This window comes from Genypterus blacodes, unplaced genomic scaffold (assembly GCF_046128005.1).
Source record: "Genypterus blacodes isolate CSIRO-AG114 ecotype Tasmania unplaced genomic scaffold, CSIRO-AGI_Gbla_v1 ptg000007l_1, whole genome shotgun sequence".
NCBI classification, from domain to species: Eukaryota; Metazoa; Chordata; class Actinopteri; order Ophidiiformes; family Ophidiidae; genus Genypterus; species Genypterus blacodes.
Window position 1 is genome coordinate 41934 of NW_027466821.1, and position 20990 is coordinate 62923.

General features: G+C 40.5%; 1 protein-coding gene across 1 annotated transcript in view; it reads right to left on the minus strand.

Annotated features, from left to right (window-relative positions):
- arl15a (ADP-ribosylation factor-like 15a) overlaps nucleotides 1-20990 on the minus strand; it is an 83137-nt gene that overhangs the window by 23385 nt on the left and 38762 nt on the right. The window contains exon 4 of the mRNA XM_076150484.1: nucleotides 18490-18698. Coding sequence (XP_076006599.1) covers nucleotides 18490-18698 — 209 coding nt within the window. The remainder of the gene's footprint in view (nucleotides 1-18489; nucleotides 18699-20990) is intronic.

The following is a 20990-nucleotide window of genomic DNA, read 5'->3' on the forward strand; positions in this document are numbered from 1 at the left end:
TAACAATTGATGTTTCATAGTAAGTTGGAAGAATGAGAACTGGGGCTTTTCTTTCTCCGCCATATTTAATGAATGAATAAAATGCACTAAATTACTACCACATATAGCCACTTGAATATGTGTTTGCTTTGGCTGGATAGAAAAGCACCTTAAGGAAGAAGTGTAATCCGAAGAGTCAAACAAACTGAACGAGGTGGGTCGGAATTCTGCCAGTTAGCTACCACAACATGACCATCTGTTCAGCCTGTGGAAAGAATAGCTTGTGGTTCTATCGTGTCATTCAAAAACTATCCCTGCAGACTTTTTTTAAACGCAGGCCTCCAATTTCAGGTTACATCATGTTACTCTGCATGGCCTCGCCTTACTCGCCTTACCTGCAGAGTGCTCACTAATACATTGTAAAAATGTACTAAATGTACTGAAAAAGTATCTTATCATTGGACGATTATAGAGAATAGGACATTTTGTCGGCGTATGAGTGTCCGACAGGTGTAGAATACATGTGAGAGTTGCGTAGTCTGATTATAAAAAAAACTCATGTATAATCAAGGTTTTTAGTCAGTTTTTAACATTTATGCCGATTTAAATACCCTGTTTACATAACATTGGGAAAAATATGCTGTAACTCCAGTACAGTTGAAGTTTTAACTTGCATGTAAACATACTGAGAAAAAGACTAAACTACTGTAATTCACAATCTGAATGAAATCCCTCTCAAAGCAAATGACTCTTCAAACTTAACTCCAAGGAAAATGGATGGATGGACTTCACCAAACAAGATTACCTAATGGAGAATAAAGACATTGAGCTAAATCCTGAGTGGTCTCTCTGAGTTACTAGAGTTGTAATAGGTTGTGTATCCTTATTTTACAAACACACAAACTCTCTGGGTGGATCTAGAGGTCCCTTCAGATGTGATTGGGATATATGCGTGTTCGGAAAGTCCCAAAAGTACCTATTTTATTTCACTGACAAGCACCAACAGTTAAATTAAACGACCCCGACAAATATCAGGATTGTGCGACATGATAACTGTGCTGACAGATATGCACACAATTTTATGGATTGTAAATGTACACAGGACTGCAAACAGCAACACACACAAACCTTAACATCTGTTGGCTTCCACATTCAAACATCGCAGGCCACGTCGTCTTCGTTTGACAGCTACAACAGGTAAAGCCATATACTGTTTACAAGAAAGGCCATGCGTTCTGATGCAGATGAGCACCTCCCTTGCAATACCTCACACCCCACCTCCCTCTTGGCAAAGCATACCAATTTCCACCTGGATGGTCTTCAACTATGTGCCAAGAGGATATCACGGCAGCTCCATATCCTCTGTGTGACAGAGTAATTCCCTCTGCCCTGCAGCAATGTCTGCAAAACTCAGACAGTTTACATGTTCATGTAGCTACATTGCACTGGGGAAGAGCCACTTGCCAAGTATTCTGTGTATTCATTTGATTTCTGGCACACACAGTTTAACCCCTCCAACATGAGCTGTCACAGGTGTAACAGAGTCAAAGCGGGTGGTGTGTTTGATCTTTGCTTCAGTTGAAGTTATGGCAAGCAAAAGCCAATGTTTTGGACTGATTGTTGCGTCTCCAGCTTTGCTACCTTTGAATATTTAATCATTGCCTTCTGACTTTTGTGAAAATATGTCTTTATCATGCTGAGAAACACAGTAATAATTGCATTACAAGGTTGAATGGATATGAACTACAGAGGCATATCAGGTTCCAGACATTAAACAACCCAGGTATGCAGAAGAAACTTGCTATAATTGACTAATATTGTATTTCATGCTTGATTACACTACAAAGGGAATTTGTAAACTACATTTCAATCAACATTAGATATAATATTTAATTAAACCTTCTAAAACTCTAACCAATAATGTCAAATCATTGACAGTTGAGTGCTTTAAAAAAATCTGTGATTAAATGTAGCATGTTTCCAATCAAGTACAGTTAGACAAGTTTTCAATGCATATTACTTATGTACAAAAACCTCTACTGCATTCCAAAAGCATACGGGAGATTGACAGAGTGCACTTTCAAGATTTTATTGACTGGAAACTGTTCAGGCTAAAGAGAGATGGATGAGTCATCTACAATCCCAACAATGAGCAACAGAAGGGCTCATTACACGTGAGCGATCTGAAGAGCAGCTGAAGAGTAGACTCATATTTAGGCTCCAGGCTGCCCCCTATCTGAACACACCATTGATGTTGGTGATGTCTGTGCGTGCCTGCATATCAGTATGTGTGTTGGCTTTGGCAGGAGTCCCAGGTCACCTGATGTTTAGAGGGAGTGCCAAGTGTTGATGTCGTTGCTTGGACGACAAGCAATGACACATCAAATGTTAGGGATACTTAGTGCCTATTTCATGGTTACTGGTGCACTGTGTTAGACACCATTGATGTATCATGGGTCTTATGATAGGGTGTAAAGTGGCACAAATGCACATGCATTTCCCGTATCTCTCTAGTGTCTCTCTAACCCTAACCCTATAGCTGCATTTAAATGCACAGCAATGGTCCAATAATCATCTGGCCAGACCATTAGTCAGACCAAGAAATCATCATGTAAACACATGCTATGGTCTGACTAATCACTTAATCAGTCTAAGCTTAGGCTAGCTAAAAGAGGTGGTCCAGTGCCCATTAATAAGGCTGCGAATGGAAAAGTACACACAGAAATCACTCATTACTCCAAATCCACAGCTGTAGTAGCAGCTAAACTCGTTTCAAACAAGTGAACTCAAAGAGAAAGATGCCACACATTTGGAGAGAGAAGGAGGGTCATGGGATATAAGCATTGCAGGGGACGACTACTCGCATGAGAAAGGGGTGAGTTGAGTTGAATATAATAAAGCGGATATACTCGAGTAGCGTACATGTAAACAGGATTTTCAATGGGCTACAAGATGTTTACGACACAGCTGTTGTAAACATCTTGGTTTGGTCTAGTATCTCAGACGGACCAGTGACCTACTGTGTGCATGTAAATGTGGTGTATGAGTGAGGTTGCGTGTCTGCAGTAATAATGTCAAGTATGGCTTTGTAACATTTACCACCAGCATCTTCATTAACTTAATACCAAACTCCCCCAAAAAGCAAAACAATGAGGCAACAGAGCAGGAAATGGTATCAACATTAGCAACAAACTATGAAATTGCAAACATGATCAGCCAATCTACTGCTACATTCATTGCAAAGGATCTTCTTCTTCTACCTTGGAGCATAGGTACAAAATTAATCCTGACAGAGTTAATAACACAAACTGCTGTGCCCGCTCTTTGTGAATCAAATACGAATCAAGGGATCAGTCTTGATGTCCACCCCTAACGCAGACACATTTTCATTTTCGTCCAGTGATACAAACACTGTACAAGAGTTAATAAGGGGCCATTATTTGAGAATGACAGTGATACTGTGTCGTAAGAATATGAATTTTAAACCAGCCATTATACAAAAAGACTCATTCTGTCACCCTACAATCCTCAGACAGACTGTTCAACTGCATCAGGAACTCCAAGAGTTTGGCCACCTTTTGTCTTTAGGCTTTAGGCTCGACTTTGAGTTTCCCTTTGAGGGAGCTGTTCAGAGTGTGGCCATAGTTTAAGAGAAAGAAAATGTCAGACATACTGAAATGTGCAACATCATTTAATAATAAGTCTAAGAGGAACTGAAAGTTCTTGTCTGCAACATATAGCAGGCCTCTGCTCTATCTGGAACTATGCCACAGCTTGTCAAATGAGAGGAGAGCTAAATTTATAAAAATTTTATGGTTTGGTGTTTGGATAATCCCATGAATACTTGACTCCTCATAAACCCTGAAGATGAATCAGATGGCCTCCATTGGAAGGAATAGTACAGCTTCCATCAATAAGGAAGGTACATTTTCCAATATGTGCTAAAATGATAAATGGTTTCAAGTCCCATGTTTAATAAATCTTGAGTAAAGCTCTGTAGACTCATTTATTTGATAGACCGGAATTTGAAAATCCAGTTTTATCTTCTCAACCATCTACATGGCTGTCAGGCTTTCTGTCTGACTCACGCCAGCTGAATGAATGCCTCTCAGATCGCCTTTCCCCCCTCGTGCCTACATTTCTTCAAGGCCATCCAAGTGTCTTGTCAGCCTGTGTCTTTCTTCCTCTTGCAGACAGACATCAAAATTAACACTGACAGCATGAAAGTTACGTATCTGAACGAATTTTTGGAAACGTTATGCAAAGGTCTTTGGAATGATCTTGAAACAACAATCAAAGACGAGTCAGAGAATATAATTGTATAATAGTTTTTTGTAAACCGAATCTATCCATTGTAGTCAGCCAATATCTATTACCCCTACAGCCACAAGTACAAAGACCTGATTAGAGTTGAAAACCTTTTGGACAGTTTCTGTGTCAATTCAAAGCTCATCTCTAAATCCTGGATCTGGATTATATCTACTGATTTCTTTCTCCCATAGATTAAAGGATCAAAGGGGGGTCAAATAGGAGTTTACCATAACAGCCAAGAATAATTTACAAATGTCCATTATTTTGTTCCGTTTCTTAGACACACATGCAGCCAAAGGGTGGAGAGACTTGGCCAAATGTTAAACATTGCTGAAAGTTGTTTGAGTAGATTTGCCTTCAGCATCATTTAGTGGGTTTTGATGTACAATCCGGGTAGATTCAGGGTTAAGCAGTTTGTGCAAGTTAACAAAGGTGGCATAATTGCTCATTAACTAGGATGGCATACAGGTAAGTGGCATGATACTTTTGCATGTACCACTATGTGTATTGATAAATGAGAAATGGCAAAATTATGGCAACAAAAGAGTGGGAACGACAAAAATGCTGCAAAAAAAATAATGATGTGTTTCATGCACAACCTTTAAGATGTGTCTTTATCTTTTTGTCTGGGAAGATCCAGTGGGTGTGTCCTCTTGTTTATGTCCCCCCCTTTGCTTTCCTCTCTTCAGACACACTAGCCACAACGCTGTGGTCCTGCCCTTCTGGCCTGCAGGTCAGCGGATGTGGTGATTACCCACAAGTCCTTGACACAAGACAAATCTGAGCGCTTTCATCTGTGTCGGTGGGTCGCTCCTCAAAGCCTTGTTACAGGATTGGCGCTCGCCAATTAGCGCAGCTCAGGGTCAATTAGCTTTTGGCAAGCCGCTGGGGCCGTCACATGGCACCAGCTTTGCACTGATGTTACCTGACAGGCCCACAGATCAGTCATGTCTGCCATCACAGGGGGTTGGCTGCAGGATAGTGAGGAAAACGAACATGTAGCTGTCATTCAGCAAAATAAGATGCAGTCATCATAGTCACTATTTGACGAACGATGATCTTTCCTGAGTATACCGTACTCTTGCTGGCGTTTGACAACATAAATTATTTAAGAGTTACTGAGTTGTTGACAAATCTACACACTTGTAAATCAAACTTTGTCATATGGATATAAAAGTTGAGGAAAGATTTAGTTCTTCAATCATCCTTCCCTTAATGCTTTATCCAGAAGCTCCGTTGGGGACTTCCCATGTCAAAGTCTTTTGTAGAGAAATAAAACATTGACAAAAAATATAGTGGTTTTATGAGGAAAATCCAAGCCAGGCATGGCGTCCCTGCCTTTTGAGAAAACACATTGAACGTGGGTACAGTGTAAGCAGATAACATCTGGGGGTGGTTGTGCTATGAAGGAATGCAAATGTCAAAATACAGAGGCTGCGGGCAGAAAGCGCATCATCATATCAACGTGTGTAGAGAGCCTGTGTGCAATTTTTTCCAGACTGAGACTGAGAAAAGATCTGTGAACATCATGACCTCCTTGTTCTGACTAAAATCCCTGATATATGGAGCAACAACCTGGACCACCCAAAGTCATTGCCTGGAGCAATACCTCCAAAAATCCATGGAAAACAACATACCATCATACAATACCAACAGTCTTTGAAAACACAAACATATATAACCTTAGCACTTGCATTTATTAATACAATTCCCTTCCATTCTGATAACAAGTTCATGAACACGTACCACGTACCTTTACTACCACTTACAAAGGAACGGCAGGCGAAAGATTGTGATTAAATTAATATGAATGAGGACAAATTCAGAGCAACCTTTAAATGGTGCTTCACTTCAGAAAGAGCCTCATTATGAAATGAAGGATTTCAGACTGAACACCAAAATGGTGAAATCACCACTTTTAATTATATTGTGCAGCAGAGTGTGTGGCTATCAGATTGGCTTACACACACAAAGAACAAAATATGTGACTTGACAGAAGACGATGACAGTCAGTACTAATAATATGTCAGAGAGAGTGGGTGCTTCCCCTGTACTGAGGAAAAGGTTAAAAGAAGGTTAATTCCAGATCATTGCACAGAAGGTTTAATTCATCTCCAGATAACAAGCATAACCCCACATTGTTTTTCTTAAGTTGTGCTAATATGGTTAGACCCTGTGAAAAAGAGCTGGAGCTGTCCATCAGTTCCTCCTCATTGATGTGAAGGCATGGCAGGACTCTGTTATAGCAGGTCTAGCCAGTAAATCTGTGTATAAAAACACAGGCAAACGCCGTGGCCTGGATACAGCTGCCGTGCTGATAAAAAAACCCCAGACGATGGGCAGAGAGATAAGCAAAAGGGTAGGTCTGGGGCACCGACATTCTGTCACAATACCTTTCTCATTTGCAGCTTTGTGTTTCCCCTGGCCCCCTCACTTTTCCTCAGCCACATCAGCGTGATCTCTGTTACTGCCTCCATTGAGTATCTTAGGTAACACCGCTTGGGATCAGTATCTCCCCTCAAAACAAGAAGCCAGGAAGTGTTCCATCTGTCATTATCGTAATTCACCCAGCACTGTGGTTTTCCTCTTCACATCAAATCCATTCTTTATGGTTTCCGTCCCAGAGCTCTTGTGTAAGATAGTTTTAAAACCCTTGCAGCTGAGGACAGTAGAGGAGTGGGAGATCACAGTGCCTATGTATGTGTGGTGTAGTTCGTGTGCAGGCTGCATTTCTTCGAGTGAGCAATGAATTGAGAACGTTGCACCATGTTATGTGTGTCAGAGCAACAGAATGAAGGAGGACATTTATGGCGGCTAAGCTTGCTAATGTCAAACACAACTGTTGCATACATGCATAAATGGTGAGGCTACATCCACACAGCTGCTCATCGATGGGCGTGTTGGAGCGACACACCTTGTCTGACACTGGGGCACATCTGGAGGTCTTGAAGAAGAGACAACAACAGCAACTTGATTATCTTGAGTACCAAATTAAAACATTCCCTATCTCTCCTTAAGGCTCTCTTCCTGTCAATGTGTTTCTGTCTTCACATGAAAGCCTCAAAATACAAAACCTTTCTTCAGCTTGTTAATTGCACTGGGAGAAAAAAAGATACATGAAAAGGCTAAAACATTGAATTATTTTCTTACAGTGTAATTTAATGTTTCCTCAGAAGTCATGACTGCTTTTTAAACAAAACTTCAGAGATGTTCCCTGTATTTAAATGAAATGGGCTACCTGAATAAACTTGGTTATGTCAGTCCCTGAGTATTTCGGATAGAAATCTGCTGAAACGGTTTTGAACTAAGGGGACTGTTTGGAAAATAAGTCACACATGGTGACCTTATCCAATGTCTAGTGGAAGGCAATTGCTCAAAATGCACATGATTACTCTCGATGCCCAGTTCCTGATAGCTCAAATCAACCTTCCCCAGGCACAACTGAGCTGTACTTGACTCACTGTTTTCAGCTGATTGCTCCTGTGTTTGCTTATCATTAGCCTTTCTAAAAGTCTGAATTTTCTGGGATAACTGTTTGGATAAGTAAACAGGCAATACTTTCATGGCAATACTCTCTACAGACAAATGTTAATTAATATTATAACACAATTAGTATATGGGTAATATTGATTTATTGTATAGTATTGTATAGTGATTTATTGTATATGTGTAGTGCAAATACATGTGCACTACTACTCTGCAGTAGTGCACATGTATGTGAACGGGTTTCAGTCTGGGCGTCTTGTCACAACATTCTGTCTGAGCCTTGAATCGGTGACAGCATTATCCTCTCATTGTCATGGATAGTACTGTTTCAGACACAAAGCCTGGGGGAAAGCAAGCCTTCAATCTTCTTTGGAGACTACAAGTCCAAACAGACATGTTATCATTGTAATTGACCTTTATCTATACCAGCTGGATATCAATAAATCCACTAGAGGCACTTCATGAACAAATACTGAACAATCAGATCAGACTATTTGAGAAGTTGCACAACACATCCCTGTTCAGGCATTGCGTGCCATGCTAGAATGCATGTCACGGTTAACAAAAGTATGCCTGCACCTCCTTGTGCGTGGGTGAGCTCAGGTTATGTAAACTTTGAAGTGGAAATTTTTACATAGGTGTATGCAACTGAATTAGGAAGTGAGAAAAGTAAACGGTTTTTACTAATTTCCTTAACTCAGGAGGAAACAACTGGTATGTAAACACGTATTTGCAGCCATTTGCCTACACACACACCTCCCTGGCTTGGTACACCCCTGTATTTACGCTAAAGGAGAATGACAATTATCATTTCCCCCAAAGCATCCTCACTCTCTCCATGGTTCCCAGTCAACATCCACCCGTCACCCTTCTTCCAAAAAGAAAAATCTTCAAGCAGGTCAACTGAGAGATTAAGACCCTTCAAATGGGGTCATGGAGATCAATGATCAAACAGAGAACCTAGCCCTGCCCCCATACCCTAGTCCACCCACTTTATTTCAGCAAGCCTGATAATAGAGACAAAAAGGCTGGCTAACAATTACTTCCCTGCGCCATGACCCAACCACCCACTTCATCTCTGGTGGTGGCCTCAACTACAGCCGCAACTGACAGCTCCACTGATCACTGATGACGACATCTCCATTATTTGAGTTAGAATCTAAAAAATGTGGTCAGGGTTAAACAGGTGCAGGTTTGTTCTGACAGAATGCCAGCTTTTCAAAGTGTAGGAAATGTGTCTGACGATATAATCGGGGTTAACTCCAGAATGCAATACCCTTTTTAAATGTTATGACGTGCTATGAGAGACCCCATTAATATGTGCTGAAATTACTAGAAACACAATAAATAACGTAATTACATGTGGTTACTATAGTGAGAGATGAAATGTCCAACAAGTAAGAATGCAGACTTGCACGCAATGGGTCTGTTATTTAGAAGACTTGGCAAATATAAATACGGAATCACACCTCTTACAATAAACCTTCATCTCCTCCGCTCCAGAACTGCTCTCAGATTCCTATTATGCGTATCAATCTCCCAGAAGGGGCACAGAGGCACTGCTTATATGAGACCCCTTTACATGGGAAGAATAATTTGCTAGTTTGTGGGTTTACATCATTGTGTGAGTCGCATTCCTGTGGCCCGTAGGAGAACAGAAACTGGCTGCGTAGGAACCAGCTCACCACATGATGTGGACTCAGCTAGGATGCATCCTCCAGGGAGTTCCAGACAAAGACGAAATTACTTAGTTTGTGCCTCAAAACCATACAGTAATGTGATATGTGATACAGAGCTGTAACTGTTGGCACTACAGATTGAAGTTAGGTTTTGATTTTTAACAAAAAAGTGCTCAGTGTGAAGCAACTATTCAGTTAACTGCCGAAAAGAGCTGTGTGGCTTGCACTTAGTAAGCATGATCTGACAGATATGATTAAACAATACTGAAAGAAAAGGAAGTAGATGTCAAGTTAGAACAGGAAGTTTTGACTTTTCAGTACTTCATCAATGGAACCAATGCTGTTTTTTGGAATTTCTTATTTTTCTTTAATAGTAATAATCTCCTAAAGCCTACTACAGTAATACAAAGTGCACTACAAATGCACTACAAAGTAATGCAGATTAAATGTAGACCTGTTCAAGAATGGCGAATGAAAGGCAGTAATGCCATCCAAATAAAAAAAGAACTCTTAGATGCAAATGAAGGGTTAAATCCTGAGGCAACAGGCCAACGGTGACTTCATCAATGGAGTGCAGATGCAAGTCTCACTTCACCACTCATCAGATGGCAATTCATAATATGTGCAATGTGTTCTTTCACTGTCTATCAGCCTCTATCAGCATGTATGAGTGTATCTATCTCACACCCATACACAGCACAGAAGCACCGGAGCACCTACAGAATACACACACACAGACAGTGGGGGGGAAAGTAATCTAGAAACACAGAAAACTCATAGAGAAACTGAAAGCATGATGATAGTTTACAGTTGAACTCCCACAGTCACTTATGCTGTGAACGATCAAGGCGAGAATATGTTGTAGGTGTACTCTGGTTTACAAACGTGGAGAGGCTTTTCCCTCGACACACCACAAGAAAAAAACTTTGTTTATGCAGGTCCTGACAACAAATGAGAAGATATTCACTGCTTGGTGATTTTGTCAAGAGTGGTCAACAGCAGCCGAGGGAAAAACATTTCTTTTAAAAGGGGAACTTTGCTCTTGGGTTGAATCGAGGATCAGCTGAAGGACATGGCACAAATGAAACAAACAAAGCCTGTGTCAACGTGCGCATGTGTGTTTGAGTGTATGTGTGGCTGTCAAAACATGGCAAATTGATGATTAATGATATGTTTGCATGCTGGTTGGTGAAGAGTTGAAAACCTGTCATTGACACAGACTGTAACACCATTCTCGTTTCCTTGGTGAGTTGGTACAGTTGTCGTGATCGTCCAACACTCAGGACAGAGCTGGAACCATGCACAAACATTTATTACAACCGATTAACACAAACTTTGGCCCTGCTGTAATTCACGCCATCCTTTTGCTGGTATGGCACAGGAAAGGTCCTGCGAGTGTATGACGCATTTGAGTCATTGCCGTTGTGTGTGTCATAACTTTGTCACAACGCATAAGCAACATCAGTTTTAGCTGTGGTACACTGAAAACAGATGTGCTACAATTCATACCAGGCATTGTTTTCCTCACGATGCACAAAAAACTTGAAGGGACTGCTGAGAACGAGAGTGACTTGTGTGTGTGAGAGAGAGAGACAGAGAGGGTGAGACAGCGCGAGAGAGAGAGCACATGAGAGCACGAGAGAGCGAGAGAGAGCGAGAGAGAGAGAGAGAGAGAGAGAGAGAAAGAGAGTGAGTGAGAGGGCAAGAGAGTGAGCATGGGGGTGCTTTTCCTGTTCAATCATCGGGGGACTTTGACCAGAACGTTTCAGTGCTTCTGTCTTCAATTTTAAAGTGAAACCACTGTCACAGTGGTCAAGGTTAGATATCACAGCCAACAACCTCTTCTCCATTTGTTTAGCTTTTCTACTTTTGTCACTAATCAAGTTTGCTTCTCATGTACACAAGTCAACAGGTCAATTTGTTGCCACCGTGTGTGTGTGTGTCCATCATGGACTCCATTGTTTCTCGGTTCTCTTCAGTTTCATCCCTTCTCTTCCTCATACGTACAACACAAGCACTAATCCAACAGAATTTCGGAAAAAAACTCCTCAAACTCTGTCCACTTACACTGACAGCATTTTTATTAAAACAAGAGCCCCTCATGGACACAGTCCATTAGGCCCAGCCATCCAAACAGACCTGCTTTGTTGAGGTGTTATATCAACAGGGTGACCTCCCCTCCACTCCTCCCCAGCTTCCTTGGGCCCCCCAACAGCAGGAGATTGATGTCAACAAGGAATTCTGTCCCAAGTTTCCTTCTACCTCCTCCAGACCCACCCTGCTCCTGAAAAACACTTGCACCAGCACAGAGGGCCCCAGTGAAGCTTTAACAGACCTGCTGAGCTGCACCACCTTCTCTCACCCCAAACTTCCCTTGCTGTAGCAGTGCCAGAAGCACCCTAAGTCACCAATGGGACACTGTATGTAAACAAGGAGTGCCCCAGAAAACAGCACTGCCAAATGCAAGTATTGTGTATGCAAAGGAAATGAGACACCTTTTTTCTGTCAACAGTGCTTGTTGTGAGAAGAAGGCCTACACAGATGACGTAATCTGTGTATAGTGTCATCGCAACAGGAACTGCCAATAGAAGTCAGACCAGCTAAATTTTTTTTGGCTCGTTTCAAGGGTGGTGCTTGTCAAACATTCAAAAGAGGCAAGAACCTGCAAAGCAGCTGCCGTCTTAGGAGGTTTGCAGAGCTCAGCCTTAACCTACAACGGGAGCGTGAGAAAGAGTCCACTGTCTGCAGCCGGATACTTCCAAAGATCAATGCATGTTCCAATAACACTCTGCGACAAAACATAATTTCATTAATCTGTGAGCCTGATCTAATTTGTAATCTAGATTGTGGTAGATCTTCAGTGACAGACACACTACATGGCTTTCGGACCATGGTTGTAACATTATACACCATGTAATGACTTTTCCGGAAATGTGTATTTTTTACATTTAAAGTCCCTATCATTTTGAATGTCATATAAGATAAGATAAGATAAGATGAAATTTTATTATCCTGAGGGAAATTACTGTGCAACAGTTACAGTACAGCATGAAAACAAGAATCAGAAATCAGAATCACCCAACTAGTGCAATAATGAAAAGTGCAAGAATGCAAGTAGATAATAAGTACACAATAAGTACACACAATAAGGGGTACAAAGTACATACAATGGGGGGAACAGTACATGACAGTATAAGTACATAAGGAGGACAAGGTTACAAGTGCAATGTGCATATTGTGCATATGGGATGTTTGATGTAATGTCCAGAGAACTAGAGGGTTTTCAAAGCATGTCAATGACATTCCTGATGGGAATATAAATGAAGCCACACTTCAAATGTCTCATTGAACTCATAAGAAATCAAATCAAATTATAAAACAAAAGTAAAAAACTAAATATAATCTTCAAGGTATCCCTGTAGCATCTACTTTGCCAAAGTACATTCTGACATATTCCAAATTGTGTTTAAGTTGAGCAGTAAAGGGGTCACAATGAAGGGCAAGTTCATTCTCGGGACACCCAATTAGAACTTATTTTGTCATGCCTTTGAAAATGTATAGGACGGGGACAGTTCCCAGAGCCATAAGATCCCCATGTATTCACAGTCCTGTGGGATGCAGGGAATGAAGGGGAAGACTGTAACAAGACCTGTAGAATCATATCCATGTATCACAGATGGTATATACAAAACCTTATGTATGACTTCTTGTTTTAATTTAGGGTGACCCGTCTAATAAACATTTAGACATGCTTAAATCATTTAAACGTTTCAAAAGGATTACGTAGGATGTAGCCAGACTGAGTTTTCCGGAGCATATTGTTTTTGCAGATCAAGGGTGATGACCTTTGTTGAAAAGATTATTTTCAAAGTGCTTTGAAATGTTAATTTATTATGGATTACATCCTTTACTGTGTAGCTCCAAAAATCATTAAGAGAATTAGTCTAATTCTAGTTAAGTTCATGTATATAGCTAAACTATGACAGTGGCTCACAAACACAAAAACCATCCACTTTCTCGTGTCTGCACCCTGTGACTCCCCTAACCTGGTGGTAACATAAAGAACAGTGTAAAGTACACTTCTGTGAAACTAAAGTTCCAGTGAAGTAGCTGAACTGGCCCAAAACATCTCAAAAGCTATGTGCATTGACCCTGAGCAGGACTGCTCACTTTGGTAAAAGCTAATGGAAATTTCATAAATAATAAAAAGAAATATACAGGGTATATATGGTGTTTTACATGAGACCTTTAAAGGATCTGTGATCTTGTGAGATTATTTGGGTCCTGTATGTGGGCTCATCGGATATGACTGATGTCTGTTGATGAGTTTTTCTGGTGGACATGGGAGCTTGGGGAGGCTCTTCACTGGACAGAAGTTTTTAAGTTTTGGTATGTTGAACATGTATGGAGGAAAGTTTTTAATGATATGTGTGACATTCAATATGTTAACCTATTTTCCTTGCAATTAAAATCAGATTTCCGGAATGAAAAATATGAATCATATACAGGTGCAGCTCAATGAATTTGAATATCGTGGAAAAGTTAATTAACTTCAGTAATTCCATTCAAGAAGTGAAACTCTCATATATTATAGATTCAGTCAAAGTCAGATATTTCACACAGACAAAGTGAAATATTTCGAGCCTTTATTTGTTATAATTTTGATGATTATGGCTTACAGCTCATGAAAACCCAAAGTTCAGTATCTCAGGAAATGTTAATATTGTGAAAAAGTTCAATATTGTAGACTCACATTGTCACACTCAATCATCTAATTACCTCAAATCATCTGCAAAGGTTTCCTGAGCCTAAAGTTGTCTCCCAGTCTGGCTCAGTAGGCTAAACAATCAAGGGGAATACTACCATATTCTAATGTATTGAGCTGCACCTGTATATGTTACTAGGACTGCGGGCTTTGTGCAAAAAAGTCATATTGCCATTACTGCTTTCCGGTAAGAAATGTAATTATGATCAAAAGCAAGGGTATTTAAAATAAAGATGAAAAAGTGAGGAGCACCCTAAATGCAGTGATGTTGTAATGACAAAGCACTTCTTATACATACTGTATGTACACTATAATACATACAGTATTTAATTTAAACACAGCTTTGAGGTTCAGACATTGCACAATTTATCAATTGAATGAACAAATTAGTGAGTGAGGTTCTACTGAGAACACACTATAACAGATGTAATCTTCAACAAAGCCAACAGCAGCTACCACCGAAATTCAATTTAATTTACAGTGCACGCAAAAACGCCCCACCTGAATAAACAAATGTGATCAATGTATAACCAGACAGCTTGTACATGAGCTGACATTTTCTGGATTCAACGTTGAGGCCTCTGTTTGCTGGAGTGCTTCTAACAACCGTGCTGTTGAGGAGGATAGAGTCTTGAAAATAGAAAGTGGCATATCTTTATCTATATCTCAGCTGAAGAGACTGCACGCACACTGGACCAACCACGCCAGTGCTAAGAGTGGTTTGCCACCTGTTTCTGACACGCACCTGGGTACTTTTAGTGTAACTTTCATTCAATATTCAGCTCCCAAGCTCTCCAGTAAAGCTATTTGACAACCTTCATCAATGAATAATGTGAACGCATAAATATTCCTAAACTTCCTGAAAGCAAACCACACCATACAGATGGAATACACCTCATCTGGATTTAAATCTGAATGTTCATTCCAATTCTAAATATACAAAAATAGTATATCCAGTGTGAACAGACACAGTTTGCAACTTGTAAAAGTTTCATATAATTAATATGTACGTTAGTTCCAAGGCAGCAGCTATAAAGAGCAATGGTAATTATTTAGTTTTTGATTATTGAGGGGCTGTAACATTTGTTTCTCAATATAGCCTCCAAAGATGGGGGCTAAACCTTTCGTGCACAGTATGTGCCTCCCTAACGGAAGTGAATGCGTCTTACAACTCAACTAGAAGCGATGGCATGGGAACCCAGGGAGAACTGAAAATAAACTCCAGGAAGAGACCCCTGTGGATGTTGAGCAAATGTTTGGTTAACAAAAAGGGGGTTTTCCCTCATGGACTTGCCAGTGGTCGAGTGGGCTGAGAATTTCCCTGCTTTTTTCCCTTTTTACAGGTTGCGATTACAGGCTGGGAGTCATCACCTGAAGCCTGACTGGGGTTGATGACAGCAGGACATATGGAGGCAGTGAGAGAAGATATTAAAGAAGGGGTGGAGTCAGTTATTTAATTCATAGCTGGTCTTGGATCTCGTTTTGGGGGGGTCCTTTGAAATTAAAATGAGTTGAATGCTAATACATACCAACAGATATGAAACCACTCATGTGAATCTCCTACAAATCACATAAATGCATTTTAGAAAACCATACCAAACATATAGTATATCTTTTGCAACCACAGCTGGGTTGAGTGCAAGGAACACAGTGTCATAAATATGCTACAAGCAGTTAGCTCCAGACTGTTGGCCTTTCTACATGTCTGTATTCATGTAGATTCCCACACTAATGGCAGGGGCATACTATGCAAGGCGCCAACCTGCACATCAGGAGCAGTGTAGAGTTCAGTGTCTGAAATGGAAAGGATCCCATGCCACTGTCTGCTGATATCAAAGGCCTAAATTCCCAGACAGTCAACTCTGATCTACAAACATGTGGATAAATGTATGTGGATGTCCCACTTTTGTCACAAAGTAAAAGAACTTTGAATTAAATTGCAGCCCTGGATGTGTCTTGTGTCTACATGTACATGCGTGACAGCGAGTGGAAGATGTAGAGAAAGAGTGTGTCGAAAGAGAGACAGGGAAAAAGCAATTGTTGTCGAGGGCCAAACAAAATCACTCAACTTTTCCATTGTTTTCCCTGAAAGAGGCATTACTGATTGATAATTAAAGATCAGGTCTGTGGGCTGTGTAATGCCCAGGTCTGAATTAGAAGGTCAAAGCCTAGTAATGTTTGGCTGATATTCGTGGACACAATATGAAAACAACTGCTTCAGTGAAAACATTGTTTTCTGCCACACCAACCAACTCACTTCATGCAAGACATTCATTAAGTGTAAATGATTCAAGATGAGAGGAATTCAAGAAGTGGAATGACTCTTTAAAATGTGGAAGCCAAGACCTTTAACAAGGGAAGCGTTTGACGTGTAAAATATAGCAGAAACCACAAGCTCAGACCACTGTGTGCAGCTTACAGACTGAATTTAGCTAGATACATTATATAGGCAAACAACAAAAAACTGTGTTGTTGGGCTTTAGGTAAGCAGGCAGTTGCTTTTCAAAATATCAATGAGATTATAGTGGATTTCGAGTGATTTGCAGTGAGTTAAATGGGTCCAGGTGGAATCATAAGCTTATACTTCAAATAAATTCTTGTTTGTACCCCAACAATAATCTGGGAAAGAACTTTTCCTCCTTGCATTCCCCAGATTTTGCATCAGTAAAGTGCAACTACACTGGTGGTCTAGGCTAGGGATTGCAGATGGTCCACTCTCTGGACATCCATTTGAGCCTTCAAAAACAGTAAAATAGATCTGTGTGTGTGTGTGTGACGGCACAGGAAAGCGAGGTTCCAGGTTTTTGAAACATGAGTGAGCACTGCTCTGGGAATGCTAGCCATAACATCCTACTACTAGAGGCTCCTGTGAGGGAGGTAGAGTTGGAACATAGCGAGCAAAAGGGGAGAGAGGGGGAGAGAGAGAGAGAGAGAGAGAGAGAGAGAGAGAGAGAGAGAGAGAGAGAGAGAGAGAGAGAGAGAGAGAGAGAGAGAGAGAGAGAGAGAGAGAGAGAGAGAGAGAGAGAGAGAGAGAGAGAGAGAGAGAGAGAGAGAGAGAGAGAGAGAGAGAGAGAGAGAGAGAGAGAGAGAGAGAGAGAGAGAGAGAGAGAGAGAGAGAGAGAGAGAGAGAGAGAGAGAGAGAGAGAGAGAGAGAGAGAGAGAGAGAGAGAGAGAGAGAGACACCAACTTGATGTCCATATTCTCCCTTTCTCTACAAGCAGTGATGAATTCTGTGCTGAGGTGAGGCGGTGACATGGCCTGCTACTCAACGGCTATATGATATTTGTACTGTCTTGTTAACTTTTACAGCCTATATGCTGGAGGGAAGGAAAGCTGTCAAGCAGCAAAAGATAATAAAAAATTATTTGTTTGTTTGTTGAACAATTTTCATTTTCAGGACCGATATCATCTTAAGAACATTATAAATAGAAGTGGCAAAGTGGCAAAAAGAGCAGAGATATTTGTCTGGCAGTGACATATTTTTAGGGAAAATGGTGAAGGGCATCTGTTGCAATAATACTTGGGATGAACGATTAAATGTGAAGTCAACTAAAATCAATACACATCAATAATAAGTTAATGTAAAGAATATATAAATTAATGTAAAGAATGATAGAATATGTATTCCAGACCTACGTAAAAGAACAGTTTGTAATAACGATTATTTGACGAAACAGCTAAAAATAAAATTGTGCTTTTCAAAATCTGTTGAAGAGCAAGTAAAAACTGAATAGATGCATTCAATAAGGGAAAAACACAGCAACAGTCAATAATCAGTGCATCTGTATAGCCCAAAACTGCTTTATGGACCATTTACTGGCAAGGGAAAAGAGATCGCATCTTGGAAGCACATGTGTGTTTCTCTGCTCCAACTGTCAAATACAGATGTATAAGAAAAAGGGAGCTACGACCGTAAAACCAAGATACACTGGTTTAAATTCAGATTCCACAGATGATGACCAAAACAATTGTTATGAACACCATAGCTAGCTTGACATGTTGAGTGGTTGGCTGGGGCTAATGATCTCTAGACAAGCACAGTGAAACAGACTAGAAGCTCCTTTCGTAGGCTTATAACCCTGAAGCAACCCAATGTCATTTTGACTGAGTGAATAACCCACCAACATTCCCACCAGTTCGCCATACTGGTGCTACAGGAAACGTTACAATTATCACTTGTTGAACATATAAAGAAATTAAAAAATGTAGACAAAATCCAAATGAGGATTTTTTCAGCAAAAGACTTCCTTGCCTGTGTACTTAACTAACCTGGTTTGTCGCCCGTGCAGCAGGCTTGTCCTGGTGGTTTGCGAGGATGAGGAAGGGCAGCGTGCAGAGCTGTGGGTGCTGCAGGGCCGAGTGGAGCTCGTTGCGAGCCGCCTCCAGGTCCTCGTCCGATGAGGCGCTGTCCAAGACGAAGACTACACCCTGTGAGCCCTGGTAGTAACGGCTCCAGTATTTCTTGATGTTATCAGCACCTGGAGACAGAAATTGTGCTTACTTGTGTCACAAGAAAACCACTGTAAGACAAATTATGGCAGTGATTATCCTAAGAAATCATTGTGTCACCACTTAAAAACATATATTGATATTTGATTTTTGGATATCTCAGCTTTGCAAATATTAACTTCATGAACTCAATGTAGATTTATGCTTGTGTGTCTCTTTGTTTTGCTAAATAAATTGCCAAAATAAACTTGGTGTAAAGCAAAAACTTTGGCTTTTTTGCTGCACCAAGGGTGCAAACCAAACACGCACTTGCATGTCTGCGAGTGACATGCAAGTGAACTCACAATGCCTCTTTAATTTCAAACACAATTGTGATGCTGAGAGATACACTTGTAGTGAGGCTGTTTGTGTGCTGCTGCAGGTAGAATCGGGATGCGTTTCAGGCACTGCATATCTCCACTCTCAACTCTGGTTAACGCACAGGACAGATGAGTGCACTCAGGCCTTGCGATATTTCAGAGAATCCAATTAATTTGAGTTGAATCAAACACGGGGGAGACACACAAAGAGAAGGGGGGAAAGAGAGAGGAGGGAAGGTGACAAAGACGATAAGAGAAAGAGACAGCAACGGGGAAATGTGCTTGACTATGCAATTCTCTCTCTCTATTCTCTCTCTTTTTTCCATTATCAAAACCAAATTGCTTCCCAGGTAAAAAAAACAACAACTGTCAAGTGATTATTGCTGTAACATATGGAAGAATGACATGCATTCATTTATTCATTAGAGGTACCAAACTTACAACACACTTATAACACATTTGAAAAACCAAACACCCACAACATTTCCACTTGTTTTTTTGTTTAAACCAAAACCACAGAGCTTTGTGGTATGAAGTTGAAACTACCTCTTTTCATGCCAAATTTCCCAGCAGCTCCCCAAGCCATTGTTACAACACAGGAGTGATCTCCAAAGTCCTCAAAGTAAATCAACATGCTCACTGGATTATTCAAATGGAGTCCGGGCTTGTTTTTAAATCCACCCCAACATTTGCTTCATAGTAAACATGTGGTTCCTTTTTGGTGTGGTAATTTGGGACAAGAACATCCGCTCACCAAGGTTTGGTTTTGCAGCAACTTTATTTGTTAGTGTAAGTAATACGAGGAAGAAACCTACGTGCTTACAAAATGAGTCAGTCCCGTCCCCTGTGCCACCGCCTCCCTCTGCTTCCACCCCCATCCCATTCTTTCTTTCTCACTGACAGTGGCTGAGGAGAGGAAAGAGGCTGCCAGCTTAATAGAAAAGACCATTAGCTCCTCAGAATCAACACAGGGGTACAGAAATGTACGCAGCTTCATTCACTTAACATTTGTTTGGTTTGTAGTTCTATCAAGGCTCAACTGAGCACTAGCTCACATCGGCCAATTGTATGCTACTTGGCCAGAATGTAAAGAGAGTAAATAATGAGTGGCTGCGGTAACTGTTGAATATATAGCGAACTGAACATCTGTATTGTTTTCCCTCAGCTCAAAGGAATTGAGAAGGAGTTATTTGATGAACTGAAAGTACCTCTCTTAAGATGAACTATTTATTCCTTTCAAAGGACATCTGAAAAATTTACTGAATGACATGCTCAGTCACAAAGTGTGTACACCCAACTACACTGTCATATAAATGAATACAAATAAATGTCATTCAAATAATAATATTCCTTAGTAAAACTCCCCTCCAGATATATAAAATTGCTCTGCTTTGATAAAAAAACAAAAAAGGTTAAATAATCTGCTAAACTACATGCACTCTTTCTACCTTGCTTAGAATTCCAGATTCCATGAATATGCCTATAAATATGGCCCCTTCCACAACCACAGTTGGTTAACTGGCAAACACAGCTGCAGCCCATACACACACAGATGATTTAAAGGAAGACAAGCTGATTGAAACCATGTCCCATGTCTGCACATTCTGAACTAGGAACATGATTGGCTTCCAGTACTGTGTGACATGCAGATCTTGTTAATAAATTCACCATCACCAACTCAGAGTTTAGGGGGAATGGGAGAAATCTCCTCGTCAGCAAACGTTCTATTAACACCTACAAATTCATCAATCAGTACAGTAAAAGTGAAAAATATATACACACCATCAACCATATAAATAACTGCAAGAATCATATAAATAAATGCAAGTATAAAAAGAAGTCCAGTTTAGAGTGGAATTTAGCTTTAAGGTCAAAATTGTTTGATTCAGAGATTATTCCCTAACATGATGATCTGTTTTTCCTGGGCCACTAGGAACTGAACTAAACTGTCTTCACTGCCAG